Source organism: Anopheles arabiensis, chromosome 2 (assembly GCF_016920715.1).
Source record: "Anopheles arabiensis isolate DONGOLA chromosome 2, AaraD3, whole genome shotgun sequence".
NCBI lineage: Eukaryota > Metazoa > Arthropoda > Insecta > Diptera > Culicidae > Anopheles > Anopheles arabiensis.
The window spans coordinates 92,936,833-92,957,034 of record NC_053517.1 but is presented as its reverse complement, the minus strand read 5'-3'; the positions used below and the strand labels follow the sequence as shown (position 1 = coordinate 92,957,034).

The 20,202-nt window shown below is 41.5% G+C and overlaps 2 protein-coding genes across 6 annotated transcripts in view; both read right to left on the bottom strand.

Annotated features, from left to right (window-relative positions):
* Positions 1–7,160, bottom strand: part of LOC120893794 (mucin-5AC) — a 75,494-nt gene extending 68,334 nt beyond the window's left edge. Inside the window, exons 1-2 of one of the 5 annotated variants that reach the window (XM_040295900.1) lie at positions 6,833–7,160; positions 4,996–5,367 (exon numbers count right to left, since the gene is read on the bottom strand). The gene's annotated coding sequence lies outside the window, so the exon portion shown is untranslated. The remainder of the gene's footprint in view (positions 1–4,995; positions 5,368–6,832) is intronic. The other 4 variants (XM_040295898.1, XM_040295901.1, XM_040295902.1 and 1 more) reach the window with 4 other exon arrangements.
* A 10,110-nt stretch (positions 7,161–17,270) lies between these two features.
* LOC120897900 lies at positions 17,271–19,680 on the bottom strand. The gene is made up of 2 exons (XM_040303087.1): positions 18,609–19,680; positions 17,271–17,512 (listed from the first exon to the last, which is right to left on the bottom strand). Exons 1-2 carry the CDS (start codon positions 19,449–19,451, stop codon positions 17,504–17,506), a joined length of 852 nt encoding a protein of 283 aa, XP_040159021.1. The 5' UTR covers positions 19,452–19,680; the 3' UTR covers positions 17,271–17,503.
* Between the last annotated feature and the right edge of the window lie 522 nt (positions 19,681–20,202).

The window sequence follows — 20,202 nt, the reverse complement described above, 5'->3', positions numbered from 1 at the left end:
TAAACCTCTTCTGCAAATACTTAGAACATACACCTTACGGATACTGTAAAGTGGCGCAAAATTAACACAATGCAAACAATCTCAGCCTCTTGAAAAGCCCCCCCCCCCCCAGCCTAGTAACAATTGCCATTAACATCCATAAACAAACGTTGCCACAAGCACAGGCGGAAGATAAAAACCCCGTCGAACAAAATGGCCCCGTCCACGGACAGGCAACGCTCGTAAAGTCACGCTTCTTCCCCCAAATCAGCGAAACCCTCCCCCAAGAAAGGGTCATTCCGTACGCTCCCAGACACGCTGACAAACACTGCTGACAAGTGCGAAATGCACTTCACCGTTTGCATTGTGTCGAACACATGCAGTTCAACGTCATTCGGGGTCGTTTTGTTCCTCTCGGAAGTAAAGCTGAACTGTAGACCTTCGTCAAACCACCGTCAACCCTGGTGCGATACACGCTTTGTCACATGCGCGTATGCGTTCCGTTTGATTGTTTCGCATTTCAATCGCTCACTAGCCTCTCTTTCCCCTTGGAACGTAATCTTAGTTTTTGCGGGCGGTCTTAGAACGGTTTTGTTTGGAGAATGCTACACAGAACAAAAGACACACGTGGGCACAATTTATGTGCACATTTTAGATGGATTAGATGGAAGCTGTACCGGGGGAGGGTTTGGGGTACATTCTCTTGCAACGAAACCATTGGGAGCCAGACCCCCGGATAAGAGATGCGTGTGCCGCTAGCTTTTCAAATCCGCCTCTCAATGAAACCCTTTTTGTGGGCCATTATTTGGCTGTGAAGGTAAGAAGGCCTGGCCGACCGAACACAAACCGATTGACCATTGTATTCCGAGCTGCTCACTGATGTAGAAATACAGCTACATGGAAGGACGCAGCAACCCGAACGAACGTATTGCATTGTCGGCCATTGTGGGGCGGAGGAGGTTCGTCGCTTTGGCCAGCGTTGCAGTTACCGGGGTGTTCGTTTGAAGCGCTGCCCATCTGAAAAGCTGAAAAGCGGCTCCCCCTCTCTCTCTCTCTCTCTCTGGTGCTTCGGGTGGAGGATGCAGTGAAGGAAAACTTACCTCAACCCCTCCTCCCCTCCCCCCTTCCCCACATACCTCTTCTCGACCAAGAGCCGGCTTAAGTAGCTGAGGTGTCTTTTTCATGAGTGTGTTTGGCGCAATTTTATGCGCTTAGAATTCGAGGGCCAAACCGTGGGTGATGTTTTAATCATGAGACTGTTGAAGAAGCGGCAGCATCAAGATTTAAGCCGAAGGCGGAGAGGGTTTTCCTCTCGCCGCCCTGCTGCTTGGTGTGGTGTTGTTCGATTGTGCTTACTGATTTATGAATTCTGCACTGCCAGCTGCCCCGTTGCTGGTGGTGTTTTTTTCCAGCTAGTCGCGGTGGACTATGTAACAATCCGTAACGCAACCGAAGGCCACATCGGACGGAACGCACACCAAAAGCACCGTGCCGCACGTAGTGTTTAGCTTGTTTGGTCGGTGCGTTAATTGTGGCGCCTTGCTTTTAGAAGGAGGCGGAGGCGACTTGGTATGGTTTAATTTTTCCATTTTGGGCGCCACTGTTTCAGGGACACGGGCGAAGGGTTTTTTTCCGTGGGGGAGGAATCGCCGTGAAGGTGATAAAGATAAGTACGAGAGCGCGATGAATTAATCGCTCAGTTTAGCGTTTCAAAGTTACGTCTTCACGGTGGAACGGATGAATTTAATCTCCACTTCCGAAGCGCAACCGAATTGTGTGGGGGAGAATGAAGGCGCAGAAAGAGAGTGTGGCCACCAATCGTAGGATTAATTCTAAACGTCATTCGTAGGGTGAAGCAAAAGAAATTCTTCGCAATCATTACCAAACAGGCTTAGCTATGTGAAGAAAGATGTTACGGGAATTTTAATTCGAGCTCGTTAAGCCCCACCCAGTCTACGATAATACATCAGCATGACAACAATGGGTATGTGTTGAAACCGGGATCGCACTGACAATCAACGAAGTGATAAATTTAATGTTCCGACAAAGCCACGTTTAGCTCGCGCTCGGGATAATTTTGATGAAAATATGAAATTTCGTACTTTTTTTCTGCAAAGGTGTCCATGTGTGAAGCATGTGTTGGCTGAGAAAGTTATGAATATTAAACGGGTGCTTGGGAATTGCAGATAAGCTTATGGAGTGCCCCATTCTAACCATAAGTGGATCTGATTTATTAGGCTGTTCATTTTTTGGGTCTTATTTTGTTTCAGAATTGTTCAGAATAAACAATGATTAAGCCATTCGTATTGAGAGGTTTTTAAGGGAACAAGTGAGACATAGGAATTTAGAGTTAATTAAAGCAAAAATAAGATGTTTTATCACTATATTCACAGTTCTAATCCAACGGATAGCTGTCAAAAGCTTAGTAACGTTAACTATCCAAAATAGTGAAATACGCGAATCCGGTTTACCTAGAACTATCATAACTGAGGATATTAAACATGAGGATCAATGTATATTTATCCCTAGGGATGTTCTCTTCTTTGGATGTTCTGCTTCACTATAGACAAAAATGAGAAAATGTCTCCTGAAAGCCGGTATTTTAGCGAGAATTAACCATGCTCCAGCTGAAGACGTAAAGCAACGGTTGCTTTAATTTATTTCATGAGTATCCTGCTCAATTATGCGTACAATTTGGCAAACTGTTCGAAAAATATCCATAGAAAACACCATTTTCTATCATTTTGACAATCGCTACGATGGTTCCCGAATGCGATCGAGTTTGGAAAAGTGGTTCAATGATCCAGGACGAACACATTTCAAATTCATAAAGTCACAAAAAGTATCTCTGGAAATCATTTCTCATCGATTAAAAGTAATTAGAAATAATCCGATACGATGAAAAATTGTGTCTTATATGAACTGAAAGTGATAGATTTGGTAAATAAATATAACGTTATAGACAAAGCAGGAGACTTCCAAGTGAAACTACGCCATATTTGGTCCAACATATTTAATATCTTCCAGCATTTTGTTTGAAACGTTTGTCTTATCGATCGGTGAAGTGTATGCTCTCCACTACCAATAGAGAGCCCCATGTGTGTTCCTTTACCCCGAGGCGAACGCCATACGACGTGTTGAGTCGGTTTCGTTAATTATTACTTTCCAACACCAATCATTAGCTAGAAATCAAAAACAGAGCACTATTAAATAATTACGAGATCGCGATATTGCCACCTCGTCTAGATCGTTCTGCATCTAACAGCTCCGAAGAAAAACGACAGGTCCACGGCAACGACAGTCAACCACCCAGCCCCGAAGGCGAATTCCATCCAACAGTGACCTCGCCCCGGCCAGATTCCACGAAACATTCCATAAGTATGGAGTGTAGACACAAACCAGGCGTTTCGATGCAAGCTGTATGCAAGCCAACAGGACACTGCATCTACGGGGTGTTTAAAAGCACCTCACAAAAAAGCAGAAAACAATCGAACTGTTGTGATCGTGAGGCGTTGGGCGGTTTGGCAGGCCATTTTTTGTTTCGACGGTATTTTAGCGCTTAAAAACTGTTAACACACACACGCCGAAGTTATCGCAATCGAACGCGATCTCACGTGCCTAGAATGTGGTTTTGCGTTACCATTCCACGTGCGGCGTTGTATCCGGGCATGGGGAAGTGAGCAAAAAAATAAGGGGAAAAAACACCCCCATATGATGAATGGCTTCTTTTGACGTTTTTAGAACACGGTTTGCGGTTTGCGTTCCGTTCGTGTGTAATTGATCTAGTTTTTTTCCTTCTTTTGCTGCTGTTGCGGGTGCAGCTAGGCGGGAAGAGTTAATTAAACGTTAACAAAAACGGGAAAAAGCCCTGTGCGCGAAAGGGTGTAGGCAAACGGCTTAATTTATGGCTTTTAATAATGGTACGTAAAAGCTTTCTTAAGATAAGCAAGGCATTGTTTGAAATCTTAAATGACAGATTATTAACCATTACGAAACGCGATGCATTAGTGGAAGCAAGCACGGGACACAAACTCTGCCTTCATTTTGCCTAAATGCTACTAACATCTGTTAGATATTCAGGTGGGACCTAATTGCTGAATTGTTTTATTATTTTTAACAAAATCTACTATGCACACAATACTTAAATAAAATATTTTAGCACATCTGATAGAAGATCCAGAAGCGTATATTGCATCGGTTGTTGTGTCTATTTACACTTATATACTTTGAAAGACAACATAAGCTTAGATTAACATTAAACTCAATCTACTAAGCCTTTCGTTTCAAGCTATTTAATTTAACAATAATTCCCTTGTTTAATTAACTAATCCCTCTCTCAAACTATCAACTTTCAACGAGTGTTAGTATGTATATGTAGTCTAGCCTTATTAAAGTATTTTTAACGCTTTTTTAAATAGTAGAAAAAATCTTTTAATATTTCGATATATTTTATTTTAAATATGTTTGTATTTTCAAGCTTCTAAGGCAATATTAGAGATGTTTGGGGATGTTTAAAATCCAATAATATATTTTAGTGAAGCAAATTTATCGATAAAATTTCAATTTATTCTTAGTTTGGCTCAATCTTTTGTATTTTCTATTCCTTTCTTTATGTTTAGCTTTCCCCATTGGGTTTTTTTAAGATGTAGTGTTAAGCTAAGGAACGAGAATGTCATTAAAATAGATAACGCAGTGTTTAGCCCAATGAATGTCCTTTTTTAGAGTTAGAGTTAGAGTTTGAGTTAGAATTATATTACGACTTATGATATGTTCTATAGCCATGAGATGTTGCGAAACATTGATATTCTGCACATTTTTCTGCTTTATAGCATAATTTGCTAATGTGCAGCCATACTTCAAATGATGTAGTTATCTCCCACGTGAAACAAGTGATTCCTTTTATAGTAAATTAAATTAATTCCTTTTTCGAAAAACTAAACCTCTCATTTATGCCGTCAAAAAAAATGACCTCACCCTTGGAAAAGCCCCTAAAATAACAAAAGAAAAACTACCTACCAGCATCAAAACAGCTTCAAACCTTCAACAAGCAGCTACAACCGTTCCGAAACTTTCCATTAAGCTTCTGTGCAGTCTGCAGGTGCAACAGCTACGGCCGCCGTATGGTTACGGTTATGATTACGGCTACGTAGTGTGGGTTGTTTTTTTTTTTGTTGTACCACCAGCGTACCGTCGGGAAGATTAGATTTTCACTTCGCGTTTTCCAGACACAGACACTCACAAAAAGATCACTCTCACTTGCTTCGTGCTCTTGGTACACGAAATTATTTATTATCAAAATCAAACAGCAAAATGTATCTACAATCACCACTTGCAAGCACCATTCAACACTCTGGACAGCGTCGCGTTCTTCCTAAGCACAGTAATTCACTAAGGACGGAAAACAAGATAAATAAAAAGCTCATTATTTGAAACTCACTTCAACGGCAAACACACTTCAACAAACACACCCTACAATCATCAAAACAAGATGCATAATTCACCGCACAATTAAAACACTCCCCAACACTGCACAGAGAGGAACGGTCTAGGAGGAAATTTTCACTCGAAATAATCATTACAATTTCCCTTCAAACGACGTGCCTCTCGGCGAAGATTTGGCTGGCGCGATGGGCGATCGCAAGATGCGAGATGAAAACTACCAGATAAGGGTTGTTAATTTTCACTTTCACTCGCTGTGCCTTGCAACCAGTCGGCTCTTTGTCACTTAACGCGCGGTGCCCACACACACAGGGGAAGGAATGCTCAACGCACAAAAGCTCATCATAAAGATCATCTCATTTGTTTGAAGCAATTTGGCGCTTCGTTCCACGTTTGGAGCAATGTGTTTCACAACCTACGTATCACTAATCACATATCGCGGGTGTAAGGAGTGGCTGGGCAAACCGAAAACCTAACCAAAAATGTATTCGCAATTGCTCCAAACTGTTGGCCGGCTTGTGTAGTCCGCTGTTGGTGTTGTTTTGTGTTTGATAACGCTCGAATGAAAATCACCTTAAAAAAAAAACATTCCACAACCTCAACCTGGTTGCCCATCACGGAATCACTGAGTTGGCGCGGTCACCCGGCGGCGCAAAAATTTGAAAGAAGACACGGTCCGAAACCCAAACCCACCAAAACTATATAAAAACGCAAAAAGAAATCATTTTTAGTTTGCCTTTTTTTCGATGCTGCACACACCATCACATCTTTCTTTGGCCACCGACGGCTGCTTCAACCAAGCGGAGCCACAGACACCGAAACCTGTTTGGCGCGAAGAAACAGCACCACAAAACGAAACGTTACCAAAACACAAAAAGCGCTGCGTTACGCGATCATCACCACCGGAAGAGGCGACCTCTGGCAGTGGCAAGTGTGACGGGGCGACGGTGGCGCATTGACCATCAACGCAGCGCCGAAAGATGACCACCACGGCCGTGGACAATCCGCCAGCCGCCAGCCTTTCTGCTTGATGCGATCCAATGATGAGCCAACGCGATGGTCACACGCGAAGAAACACACCTTCGCGGGATGGGCACTGCCAAGCGGACGAACACGCTGCCAAACATGGTGTAATGTCACCTTTTGCTTTCGATGAGGAGCTGCCTGGGAGCATGTGCTGTGACTGTACAAACCAGAGGATTGATCACCAATCATCACTGAACACGACACACTTTGAAATTGTTGGGGAAAATGCTTAACGAAATAAAACAACCAATCTCACTTAAGATCAGTTAAAGATGATCGAAAGACATTTTTGTAAAATCAATAACACACTACTGCTACCCTTCACTCTTCACTCAAGTCACATTTTGTATATCTTATCACCAAAACACAACTCCAAATGCATACACACACTTACAAATTTAACAGCTTTCTTGGAATGTTTGGTAGCGAAATAAAAACCCTCAACACACCATACACTGGGTTATTCCCACAGCGGAACCGCGCTCGACCTTAGTGTACATAGCTGAGAGGACACCGAACAGTCGCCCAACAGTTTGTTTGTTTGCGTTTACGTGAAGTTTCCACCGCGCGATCGGTTGTTGTTGTTGTTGTCGTTTGTTTTTTTCCTTCGTCGTTCGTTTGCCTTGCGTATTTGAAACTTTGTTAGCCACGCTGCCACACCGATCGGCCGTGTGTGCTTGCGCTGACTTTCAAAACCCGAATGAAGCACGATCGTCTGCGCGGGGCTGGTAAGCGACGAACCCACCGCGTGCTCGCGCACTCGCAAACTGAATCCGGTTTGAGTTGCCGCTGGATGGATTGAGCTGGCCTGTGTAAATATGTAACCGATTTATGTTGGTGGAAAATTACAGAGCGTTAATAGTTGATGTAGTTTTCAAAAGTTGTTATTACCGGTGTTGTTTGTTTAGAAACAATTATAAACAATCGTAATGGAATTTGTAATTGGTAAAAAAAGCTGCACAGTTGTGAAAAACAGAAAATTGTTACACAGCTTTAAGCAAAAACTAATTAAAGCAGTGTGTGATGCTTATTTCCCACATACATCATTACATCATATTTAAAACATTGAGATCCCTGATGCAAAAAGGAAAAAAAGAACATTAGTACCAAAACGCTAGCAAAATGTTACATGTTCAAATAGCTGTTAAGTAGCGTAGTTTGCTTGAATGCCGAACAGCATTTCAGATTTGCTTGAAAGTGACCGTTTCTTACGATACAGGAGTGTCAAACCTTCGATTTTTGAAACGTGGCTCAAAATCAATCATTTAAATAAATTGCATGAACATTTCAGTTATTCCTTTCCTCGGCATGATTTTCAACATGCGTCAAACTGGACTGAGTTTGACAGTTCTTTGTGATGTGTTGGAAATCATGTGGAAGAAGAACTGAACAAATACTGCGGTGCAACTTCAAAATGTTACTAGTATTGAAAAAAAAAACATCTCGAAAAACAGTGATGAATATTGATTTTCACATTGAAACTTCACTCGACAAACCTTGTAATAGGTTGCTTCTTACTACGAATAATGTTCAAACAAATGTTATTGTTATGATCGCAGGGCATAAAATGTCCAACTGTTTTCCTGATGGTAAAACAATAAGCTAAATCGAACACTTTTTTCCTTATCAGTTTACCTTGGTTAATTAGGATTCTATAATCCTCAAAGTATTACCGTGCTTGGTCTTGGTTTATCAAATCTAATCTTCAGCATAAACTGAATGAAACTAAAATAAAGAAGTTCTAAAATAAGGATGTATATCTAAAATCAGTTCATTGATGACCCATTTTTGAAAATACTTTATAAATGTAAACGTGTTGATCCATTGAGGGTCATCACCAATTAAACAATCGTTTTAATGCTAAAAAAGATATTCCTCCAGATGCGAGAAAAAAATACTATAAAGAAAGAGAGTTCCATGTTCTCAAATTCACCATAACATTATTTCTTACTCCTTGGAAACGATCAATTATTTAATGTACATGTGCAAATATGTGGTATCTCTTTCAATTGTTATTATTTTTTTAATTTCCTAATTGGGCTTGCAAATCCTCTGTCAAATTGCAGTAAATGAAAAACGCTGGACTGCTCTAAAAATGAGTCGTATGCTTTAGTCCTTATTAAAACCTGTACTTGCGCTTTGTCATAATGCACGTAACATAATTAGAATGCTTCTCTGATGATAATTCGATAGCCATGGAAACGAGACTTTTTGAAAAAAGTTTGCAGTTTTCGTTTATTGGATTTTTTTAGCCCGGTACGGAGATTTCCCAAATTTCCATTGAGAGGTCGTCTTTTATAAACCTGCGACATCGGCAACGCTTAAGCCAGAGCCTCCCACATTGAGGATGCTTTTCGCTCGGAGTGGTCTTGGCGGACGGGTTGATCCTTGCGGTCGGGGACCTCCTTGCGGTCGGGGTCCTCCTTGCGGACGGGCTTGCCCTTGTGGTCGCGTAGCGGGTCGTTGCGGTTTTGGATCTTTGCCACGGGCCTGGCTACCTGCACGCTGTGCTTCAGCCAGGCTCATCAAAGCCAAGATAGCGAGCAGTAGGAATGATAGCGTAATCTTCATGTTGTTTGAATGTAGCTGCGATTGTGGCTAGATCTGAACTTCATATTACATTCACGTTCGTAATGGTTTTATAGCAGAAATTCTGGAAATCTTTCCAGAACATGGTGTGTTCTGTGTTTGTTTGGTTCCAGAAATGCAAACAAATAACCGTATACCAACCAGAGCTAGAACATACTAGAAACACTGCATGACGCAAATAATGATGAAGAGGAGAGTTCGGAAATCTTGTGTAGTGCATGAAAAAAACAGATGGTGGCCTCACATCTCTGATGAGGCATTTGATACGACACTGGCGAGGGTTGTAAATAAACATCTGTCAGAAGCTCAGATTTGTTTGTACGTTTTTAAACAAATGTTACTATACATTTTTGATGACCTTTTTCCATGAATATGTATGGTTGAGTTTTTTTTTGCAAATTAAAGAAGTTATAACAGGTTTGTACTGTTGCAAATAATTATTCTGTTATCATTTTCCATCAATTGTGCAAACTAGTACACAAGATATAACCATTTGCTCCATTCCCGCTTTTCGCATTGCAAAGTTACAGCCTGTCGTACCTCTTTCATATGGTACTCGTATATAGCGAATGGTTTCGTCTATAGCTTAAGAAAGGATCATCAATAACATGCAACAGAACTTAAAGAATTTAGGGTTATCACATTTCCATTTATATCGGTTTTCTCGTAAAAGGCAAGAATGCAGACAAATGATCCAGAGCAACTTGAACATCGATACCGATCAAGCTCTTATGAATCTGTTCGGACCATTTTAAGCACGGTTATGCGTGTTCGCCGGAAAAAGAAAAGTAATAATCGAGCAGACAAAGAGAACTTAGAACTCAGGTACATGGAGACATGTGATTTTTTTTCTTATCACCATCCTTTTATACGCATACTTGCAAGAGGACTCCTCTTTGTACGAACTGGACTCGAACCATTTAAGGCATTTGCAAGAGCCGACGCGTATGTCGTTATACCATTTGAAGTCTCGTTATTGCTTTGAATTTGTCTTTTGTATATATCAAACTACACAGTAGCTTATTAACCATGACAGTGGAAATAACAAATCATGTATTTTTTTAGATCTTGTTTTATTGAAACATAGAAATCGGTACAGTTCGGCAAAGAAATTTTTCATTTCTACAATAATCACTGACAACAAAGTGCTTCAGCTTTTAGCCTTCGTATTATCCACGGACAGGACGCACGGGACGTGATGGTGGCCGTTGCGGTTGCGATGCTCCTTGTGGTCGCGCTGGGGGTCGTTGTGGTGGTCCTTGTGGACGGGCTGGTCCTTCCGGGCGCGGTGGGGGTCGTTGTGGTTTTGGAGGAGTTGGTCTAACAACAGGCGGCCGTTTAATTGGTCCCTTGCTACCAGAGCGTTGTGCTTCAGCCAAACTCATCATCGCCAGGATGGCGAACAGAACGAAGAAGAGCGTTATCTTCATGTTGATTGAATGTAGCTGTAATTGTAGCTCGATTCGAACTTGACGTTAACACCACGCTCATACCGTTTTTATAGCAGAATTACTGGATACTGATCTACTCTGTGTCTGTGTGCTTGTTATTTTTGAAGATTTGTTTGGCAAACTGAGGCTGAAATGCAAACAAACAACTATAGACCAACCAGAGCTAGAAAATACTAGAACCAACGCATGGTGCAACCCAAGAGATAGCAAATACAGTTCCGTAGGGTAAACTCGTGTGGCGCATGCGAAGAACATGCAGTGGCTCCACATCCCTGATGAGGCATTTGATACGACACAAGCAGTGGCTGTTAAAACAAAACACTTGTTAAAAGCTTCGATTTATTTGTACGTTTTAAGACGGATATTATTAAACATGTTTTGATGATAGGTTGTTCCATGGGTATGGTTCAGGTTCTTACAAAAGAATATAGCTGAAACAGTTTTCTGATACTTCAAAAATATTCACCATAGTAAAAGGAAAAGTAGTAAATGTTCTTCTTCTTCTTTTGCCTCAACAACCGTAGTCCGTCAAGATCTGTCTGTACCACTTGTGGGGTTGGCTTTCAGTGACTTGTGGACTATCCCCCCATAGCAGGATAGTCAGTCTTACGCATAGCGGCACGGTCTATTTTGGGGCTTGAACCCATGACGGACATGTTGTTAAGTCGTACGAGTAGACGAGACCGGCTAAAAGTTTTTATTATCGATTTGATATTATCGCATTTGAATTAGTGACGGAATTGGTTGTGTTTTTGAGTCAGTTTTTTTGAGTCATTTTCTCATGTTTTACCAATGGTAACAGATCATTTCAATATCTGTACAAAATGGCACGCAAAATACAAACATTCTCACCCTTCCCACCTTTCGCATACCAAAGCTATAGCCTAGCGCATCTCGTATTCGCTTCAGAAAGCGTCAAGTTGCCATCCGGTTAGAGGTAAGTGGCCAATGATCGTAGAGATCATCCACCTTCAACCGAACCGCAGTGACAGATGAAAGTGAAGTGATTTCCGATGCCAAACGACACGTCTTGCAGCGGGATGATCTCGAACCGGGCAGGTAGGTTGGCAATGAAAATGGCACAGCAAACCGCCAACGCTGAATAATGTATGCAAGGTCTTGCCCATCCCCGTACCGCACACGCATATACTTTCTTCAGCTTTGAGTCGTTTGTAGTTGAGTTGATCGTTTTTTTCGCACCGCACTTTTACCCGAAATTGAAACCAGGTCTACCAGGGAAGGCCGTGAACCTACCAGGTGTGCTTCGGTTGCGTGAGGTGCGTTCTGGTTTCAATTCCCATTGCGGTGGTTTATCTTACCTGGGCGAACCGAGACAACCGGTGTATGGAGATTGAACTTTCTCAAACACAAATAAAGCATAAATAACGAAAGATGTGGGCGCACGACGGTACAAAGAAATGGCAATGTCAGTCATCGTCTTGAAAGTTGGGGTTTTGAGGTTTCGATTACTTGTCGATCATTCAAACAAGTGATCGATCGATCGTTGTTTTCTAATCTTCTATCGTCCATGTGATTGCACACATTGTGGTTTTATTTTATGCAACAAGTGATCGTCTGTATCACGAGCGTGCTTTACTTAAGCATCACAATAATTCTAATAACGCTCGAACGTTGCATAACCGATCGATAATGAAAAGGCGAACATGATAAGAGATTGGATCAACTAATAGCATGCATCAAATCACCAAAAAATCTGATTAACCCAGCACTAGTCATGAGCCCCAGCACTAGTTATGGGCCAACCGAGCGATAACAGGAAATGGTTAGATATACCTGCACTGACAGATTAGAGAAAAGTCGATCGATCAAAACCGGTCAGCCGTCAATCAAAATTGGCCCCTCTTGTTACATTCGGCCGAACAAGGGAAAAGGTAAAAATAAATCGCCGAGAGAAAGAGATCGAAATTGGCATCGAAAATTGACCGATGGAAAGCAGGATGTCGATAGAGGGCAGTGCCAAATTTCGCCCTGTGCCTGGGGCTCATATTTCGTGGGCAATCTCCTACACCGTCATCGCCTACTGTTGTAGGGCGATGCTGCAGCAATCAACGCTAATTCCTTTGCCGTTCACCTTGTGGTTTATCAGACTTTGAAATGCACAGTACGAAGTTCATTGATCTGTTAGATGGCGAATGGAGGGAAAAAGAAATGTTTGCTCCGCTCGCCTTTCGAAGATCGCTTCGTAATTTTAACGGAAAGACCTCATACTAAAAACTGAATCAAAAGTAAGCTTTTGCAATCGTTGCGGAGATAGATTTGAATCTAAATGTATATTGTGCTGGAAAGTCGTATATCGGGTGATTTCAGTCGGTGATAAATCATGTAAGAAATATTGAACATCGCACGCATAAGTTTAACTAGTTTGAAACTATTTTATTCGATTCTAAGGAGATGTAAGATTCTAGATTATTCTAGTTCACCTTGAAGGACGCTTTTGTCATTCCAAGTGAGATTTACAAATCCATAAGACATTTACTTACACACGAAATAGTATACTCAACTGGTTAAACTAACTTCATTTGCAAAACAACCTCAACCATATTCAGGGAACAAAATTTCATCAAAACATGTATCATAACATCCGTCTTAAAACGAACAAACAAACCGGAGCTCGTGCCAAGTGTTTTGTAACTACCGGCACCTGTGTCGTATCAAATGCCTCATCAGGGATGTGGAGCCACCGTTGTTCTCATGCGTCACAAGAGATTTTCGAATTCTTCTTCCTGAACATTATTTACTTAGCCTTGAATTGCGTCTCGTCATAGCTCTATTATTTTTTAGAATCTGGTTGGTCTACGGTTGTTTGTTTGCTTATCAGTCTCATTTTTGAAACTTTGTTTGGAAAACTAGCAAGCAAACAGACACAGAGTAGATCATCTTTTGGATAGCGTTCCAGTAATTTTGCTATAAAAACAGTATGAGCGTGGCTCTAATGTCAAGTTCGGAACTAGCTACAATCACAGCTACATTCAATCAACATGAAGATTACGCTCTTCTTCGTTCTGTTCGCCATCCTGGCGATGATGAGTTTGGCTGAAGCACAACGCTCTGGTAGCAAGGGACCAATTAAACGGCCGCCTGTTGTTAGACCAACTCCTCCAAAACCACAACGACCCCCACCGCGACCGGAAGGACCAGCCCGTCCACAAGGAGGACCCCGACCGCAAGGACCTCCAGCGCGACCGCAAGGAGGATCCCAACCGGGCGGAGGAGCCCGACCACCACCACGTCCCGTACGTCCTGTCCGTGGATAATACGATGGCTAGAAGCTGAAACAGTTTGTTACACTTTGTTATCAGCAGCATTGTTGTCGATGTGAGACATTCGTTGCATTGTACTGATGTCTAAGATAAAATAAATTAACCTCATCAAAACTGCAGAACTTTTGAAAAAAAAAAAAAAGATATTGACGAGAAAAACTTGATTATGTTGAATGTTTCAACAATGACATCTCAATAATACACTTATGCTGCAAACGCCGGTGATGCATCGAATCCAATTCGGTGCTACCTGCTTTCTTCCTTATCTTGGTGTCTCCTGGCATAGTTACTTGTGGTGTTCGTCCTCGGCAAAATGGTTTGAAACCGCTTATGGTCTTGTGCCTTCGTCTACTAATCCGTTATATCGATATGATCCTTGATGGGGGTCCCCATCTTGCCTTCTTAACTTGGGTCTACCACGCTTCCTCTGTGCTTGTGGCTGATCGGCAAGGATTTTACCTATGACACATGGTTACCTGTCAAACATGGTAATTCATCCATAGTGGTTTATCTCCAAAGGGCATAGAGTGCCATATGTTTGTCCTTAACGGTTGTCTTACACCATAGATTCTAGAGCACTCCCTAACAAGCCCACTGGAGCATAACGAATTTACACAATAGAGTGATCGTGGTATAGTTTATTTAAATCATCGTTATTGTGGCTACTTCATTGTCTTTGAGCAACCAAGTAACAAAAAAAAAGAAATTATATAACAGCATTGTAAAAAACACCTTGACTGATATCGAATTGATACTTACTTACTTATCCGGCGCTACAACCGCTTTGCGGTCTTGGCCTGCCTCAGGAGTGTCCGAAACCGCTCACGGTCTCGCGCCTTCGTCTGCCAGTCCGTTATCCCGGCCTTAATGGCGGACGCCTCCACGCCATCTTGCCACCTCAATTTGGGCCTACCACGCCTCCTCTGTCCTTGTGGACGGCCTAAAAAGACTTTACGGGCTGGGTCGTCCGTTTCCATGCGTATAACATGGCCAGCCCACCGGAGCCTGGCGAGCTTTATACGCTGTACGACAGTGAGGTCGCCGTACATCTCGTATAGCTCGTCATTATAGCGGCTCCTCCATTGTCCTTCCACACATACGGGGCCAAGTATCCTTCTGAGCATCTTCCTCTCGAACGCGGCTAAGAGGGTTTCGTCAGATTTGGACAGTGTCCATGTCTCAGAGGCGTATGTGAGCACTGGTACTATATAGGTACTATATAGTCCCAGCTTCGTCCGTCGCGACAGGTTCTTTGAGGTGAACTGCTTTTTCAGGCTGTAGAATGACCGGTTGGCAGCCAGCATCCTTGCGCGCAACTCAGCTTCCATGCTATTGTCGTTGCTGACCTTTGATCCCAGATAGGTGAATTGTGGGACGACTTCAAAAGTGCGTTCACCTATCTGCACGTCACGCCTACGTAGATTCTGATTATTTGTTGGCGGGCCCGCTGATGTTGCCACCATCAGTTTGGTTGTTATAACTCGTGGAAGGAAGACACATGTGTTTCGTTCGTAGTTCAGACACAGAGTGCCGTTTATTCTCACTGACAGCTGTTTGCTACCCAACTAGCAGTTTCTGTCGATGGACAGCTGTCAGACGTATATGACAACTCTCTCCTCCTAACAATATAAAGTGATTACTTGCTAAAGTGTGAAAGACAATTCATATTTATATTCTAAATTAAAGTAATAATCCCTAATCACGGTATCGAATTGGTGGTTGTCGAGTTCTTGTTGATCTCCTAACTTGAGTTTGAGATTCTTCTCCACAAGCTAAATCTTCATTGATATTATCAGATCTAACCATCTCCGTTTCTGAATCATGAGGGAGTTGAAACTCTTCCATCCTATCTGGCAGATAAACTGATTCATCTATCCAAGGTTCTATGTTTTGGTTACTACTATGGTGGATTGATATTTCTTCAGGACCAGATCTCATTTGGTTTATGTGCCTTTTCCACATCCTTCCATCGTCTAATCGTATTTCGTAATGCAGTTTTCCTAGCTTCTTTGTAATCGTTCCAAATTTCCACTTTTCGGTCTGGGAAAGGAAATCTCTTGCTGCTACTCTTTCGTTTACTGCAAATGATCTTGTCGTTTTGTGTACTACTTCGGGATTGGATTTCTTTTCGATTTTTGGTACCATAACATCAAGCCGAGACCGTATCTGTCTGTTTAACATTAACCGCGAAGGACTTTCCCCTGTGCTTGGATGAGTTGTTTTCCTGTACGCTAGCAGTATGTTTTGTAACTTTTTGGAATTTCAGATTTATGGCATTGCATAGTTTTAATTTTATCTTTAATTGTTTGTACATATCTTTCTGCCTGACCATTTGTTGCGGGATGGTAAGGAGCTCCTGTTTTATGGGTTATTCCGTTAGATTTTAAGAATGTTTGGAATTTTTCTGACATGAATTGTGTACCTCTATCGGTCACTAAAATTGATGGCAAGCCAAAAGTGGCAAAAATTTCTCGCATTTTGTCTATAGTAGTGTCTGTATTCATATCCGGTGTTATTTTTACTTCAGGCCATTTGCTGTACGCATCTACTAGAATAAGAAAATATATACCCATAAATGGCCCAGCGTAATCCGCATGTACTCTTTCAAAAACTGATTGTGGACGCTTCCATACATGAGTTGGTACTTTAGGAGGATCTTTTCTTACTTTTGCACAAGAAACACAGTTTTTTGATAATCTTTCTATGTCGTTATCCATATTTTTCCACCAACAATAAGATCTAGCAAGAGATTTCATGCGTGATATGCCGAAATGGCCTTCATGAAGTTCGTCTAAGACTCGATTTCGTAATTGAGGTGGAACGTAGACCCTAGCGCCTCTCATAAGACATCCCTTTTGAAGAGAAAATTGTGTCTGGTCGATTCCAAAACGATCGTTAATGGATACTGTTCTCCCTGAATTTAATCCGTCTATTAGTAATTGAACATTTATGTCTTTGCTAGTCTCTTTACTAAGTTCTTCTACTGATACGGGAAGATTTTCTATTTGATTTAGTTCAATTTCATCGGGTTCTTCTGTATCCTCCAGCTGAATGTCTCGGATTGGCAATCGTGACATTCCGTCAGCATTTCCGTGTTCTTTTGATGGTCGATATCTAATCTCAAAATTGAATGATTCTAGAAATACAGCGTAATGTTGCATGCGAGTTGCTGATAGCGTTGGCAAACCTTTCTGTGGTGATAGAATTTGAGAAACTGGCTTGTTATCGGTTATTAAGATAAATTTTCTTCCATAAAGATATCGGTAAAACTTTTTAACTCCGAAAATAATCGCATATGCTTCTTTATCCACCTGAGTATATCTTTGTTGGGTTGGTGATAGTGTTTGAGATGCGTATTGAATTGGATATTCTTTGCCATCTGGATAGATGTGACTTAAAACGGCACCAACTCCGTAGGGCGAAGCATCTACTGCTAGAGCTATTGGTAAGCTAGGATCGTAGTGTACCAAGATCCGTTCAGATTGCATTTCCTTTTGATCCATTCAAATGCGTCCTGGCAACCTTCATGCCATTCGAAAGGAATTTCGTTTTTAAGTAAATTATTTATGGGATAGATCTTTTCACTTAAATTTGGGATAAATCTCGCGTAATAATTCACAAGGCCTACAAAAGCTCTTACCTCATCTTTGTTCCTTGGTTTTGGCATTAGTTGAATGGCAGTAATTTTCTCCTTCATTTTGTGAATACCGTACTTGTCGATCCTGTATCCACAGTATTCTATGCAATCTGCAAGGAAATTACATTTGCTTTCATTCACTCTCATATTATGGTCTTGAAATCGTTTTAAAACAGTGCGCAGTCTTTCCACATGGGTCTTGTCATCAGGAGCTGTTATTTTAACATCATCTAAAAATACAGAAACGCCTGGAATTCCTTGGAGAATCTGTGTGATTTCTCTTTGGAATATGGCTGGGGCAGAAGCAACCCCGTACATTAATCGTGTTGGTCTGAATAGTCCCATGTGAGTGTTCAGTGTTAAAAATTCCTGATGTTCAGGTTTAACTGTCATCTGTAAATATGCCTGCGCTAAATCTATTTTCGAGAATTTTTCTCCCCCAGCCATGTTAGCAAAAAGCTCCTCTATTGTGGGCAAAGGAAACTCGTCTATTACCAAGTTTTTGTTCACCGTTAATTTATAATCTCCACACAATCGTACACGGTTTCCTGATTTTTTTACGGGTACTATTGGTGTAGCCCATTCACTGCGATTGACTTTTATTAAAATTCCTTGATTTACTAAATCGTTAATTTCTTTCTCGACACTTTCTTTTAATGCAAATGGTATAGTACGATTTTTTAGAAATATTGGCAACGTATTTTCTTTTAGGATAAGAGATGCTTGAATATTTGAAATCTCTCCTAATGACTTACGAAAGACTACCTCGAATTCTTCTTTTAATTTTTTTATCACTTCTTGATTAGTATTAGAATGGGTGACAATTTGATTTACGTACGAGTTCCCCTTACTTAATAATTCGTTCCAATCAAATTTCAAATCTCGCATCCATGTTCTTCCTACAATAGGTCCTCTTTTAGACTCTACCACAAATAGTGTTAATTTTGTTTTAGCATTTTCCACTATAACACTAATTGTACCAAATAACTTTATAGATCCTCCACAATAGCTTTGTAATTTTATATCTGATTCTCTAATAGGGATATCTTTAAACCATCTTTGTTTGTCGTTCATACTGATAATAGAAAACGGGGATCCTGAATCTACTTCAAATTGAATTTTAGTATTATTGACTTTTAGTGTTATGTATATTTTTGCGGTATGGTTTGCATTTTGGTATAAATTGTTGATCAAAATTGAGTTTACCTCTTCGTTCTCCTCGCTGTCTTGATGTTGTTCGTCAATTAACCTCACACTTTTGCTTCTATTGTTCGTGCGACAGACGCGCTGCAAATGTCCAATTTTCCCGCACTTTTTGCAGACGGTTCTTTTGTGCTTGCATACATATGCAAAATGTGATTCTCCACATCTATAACACTCGACGTTTTTCTTCGTTTTGTTGCTCACGATGTTTACTTCTTTCACTTCAGCACCTCTGCTATTCAGCACTTCAGCACTTCTGCTATTCAGCACTTCAGCGCCATCTCCGGCGGCTTCCATGGCTAAAGCAATTTGCTTAGCTTTTTCCAGTGTTAGATTTCTTTCTTCAATCAGCCGGTTGCGTATTCTTGGATTCCGTACACCAAAAACTAGCTGGTTCCTGAGCGCCTTTGTCAAATATTGCCCGAAATCACAATTAGCCGCCACTTTTTGCAAAGCCGTGATGAACTCCGTTACAGTTTCGCCTTCAGTCTGAAGTCGTTGACGAAACTTCCATAGTTCCACCATTTCGAGGGGTTTCGGGTCGAACAGCTCATCCAAACACTTCACTATTTGTTCGTATGTTTTGTCTTCTGGTTCTTCCGGAGAAATATGATCACACAATAAATTGTATGAATCAACACCCATGTAATGCAGAAGCATGGCTTTTTTATTATTCGATTTAACCTCAAATACCGACATTGCTCCTTCGAAGCGTTTCACCCAGCGGGCCCATTGCATGAGCCCTTTGTTAAAAGGTTCCATATCGAATTTTGCCATTGTGGTGCGTTGTTCACTCTGTGCGATGTTCTGCTTTGTACCACTGCTTGTTGGTTTCTCTTCGATCATGACACTGTCTCCACTTATACCCGATTGTTTCAGCTTTTCTTTAACTGCGTAGCGCTAGCGTTCCAGGGTTCTCAGAATTTGTCACTCGTCGCCAATTGTTATAACTCGTGGAAGGAAGACACATGTGTTTCGTTCGTAGTTCAGACACAGAGTGCCGTTTATTCTCACTGACAGCTGTTTGCTACCCAACTAGCAGTTTCTGTCGATGGACAGCTGTCAGACGTATATGACATTGGTCTTTGCCTCGTTTATCTGCAATCCGAGGTTCTCTGCCGCCTGCTCGATCCCTTGGTAGGCTTCTGCTACATAGGAGAGCCGCAGACCAATGATGTCTATATCATCAGCGTATGCCAGGATCTGGGTTGACTTATAGAAGATGGTTCCCGTAGTCTCCACCCTCGAGTCGCGGATGGCCCTCTCTAGCGCCAAGTTGAATAGGAGACAGGCAAGCCCGTCCCCCTGGCGCAGACCCTTGGTGGTAGCAAAAGGTCCTGAGAGTTTTCCATCCACCCTCACCTGGCATGTGACGTTGGTCGAATTGAATTGAAAATCGAATTGAACACATAATCAAAACGGTAATTTTAAATCCATTGTGAAAAGTTTCCATCATTGCAGCCTGAAATATTTCATCATGTGGAAATATTTCACCATTTTCCTACAATAATGCCTTTAATCGATGTTCATAGTGCTTTAGTTATTTTTACACAAATTCTCATGAATATCAACACGTTTTAAGTAAATAGCTTCCAGT

Excerpts from the sequence above, each read along its gene's own strand:
- LOC120897900 (XM_040303087.1), bottom strand. The coding sequence starts at position 19,451 with ATGATCGAAGAGAAACCAACAAGCAGTGGTACAAAGCAGAACATCGCA.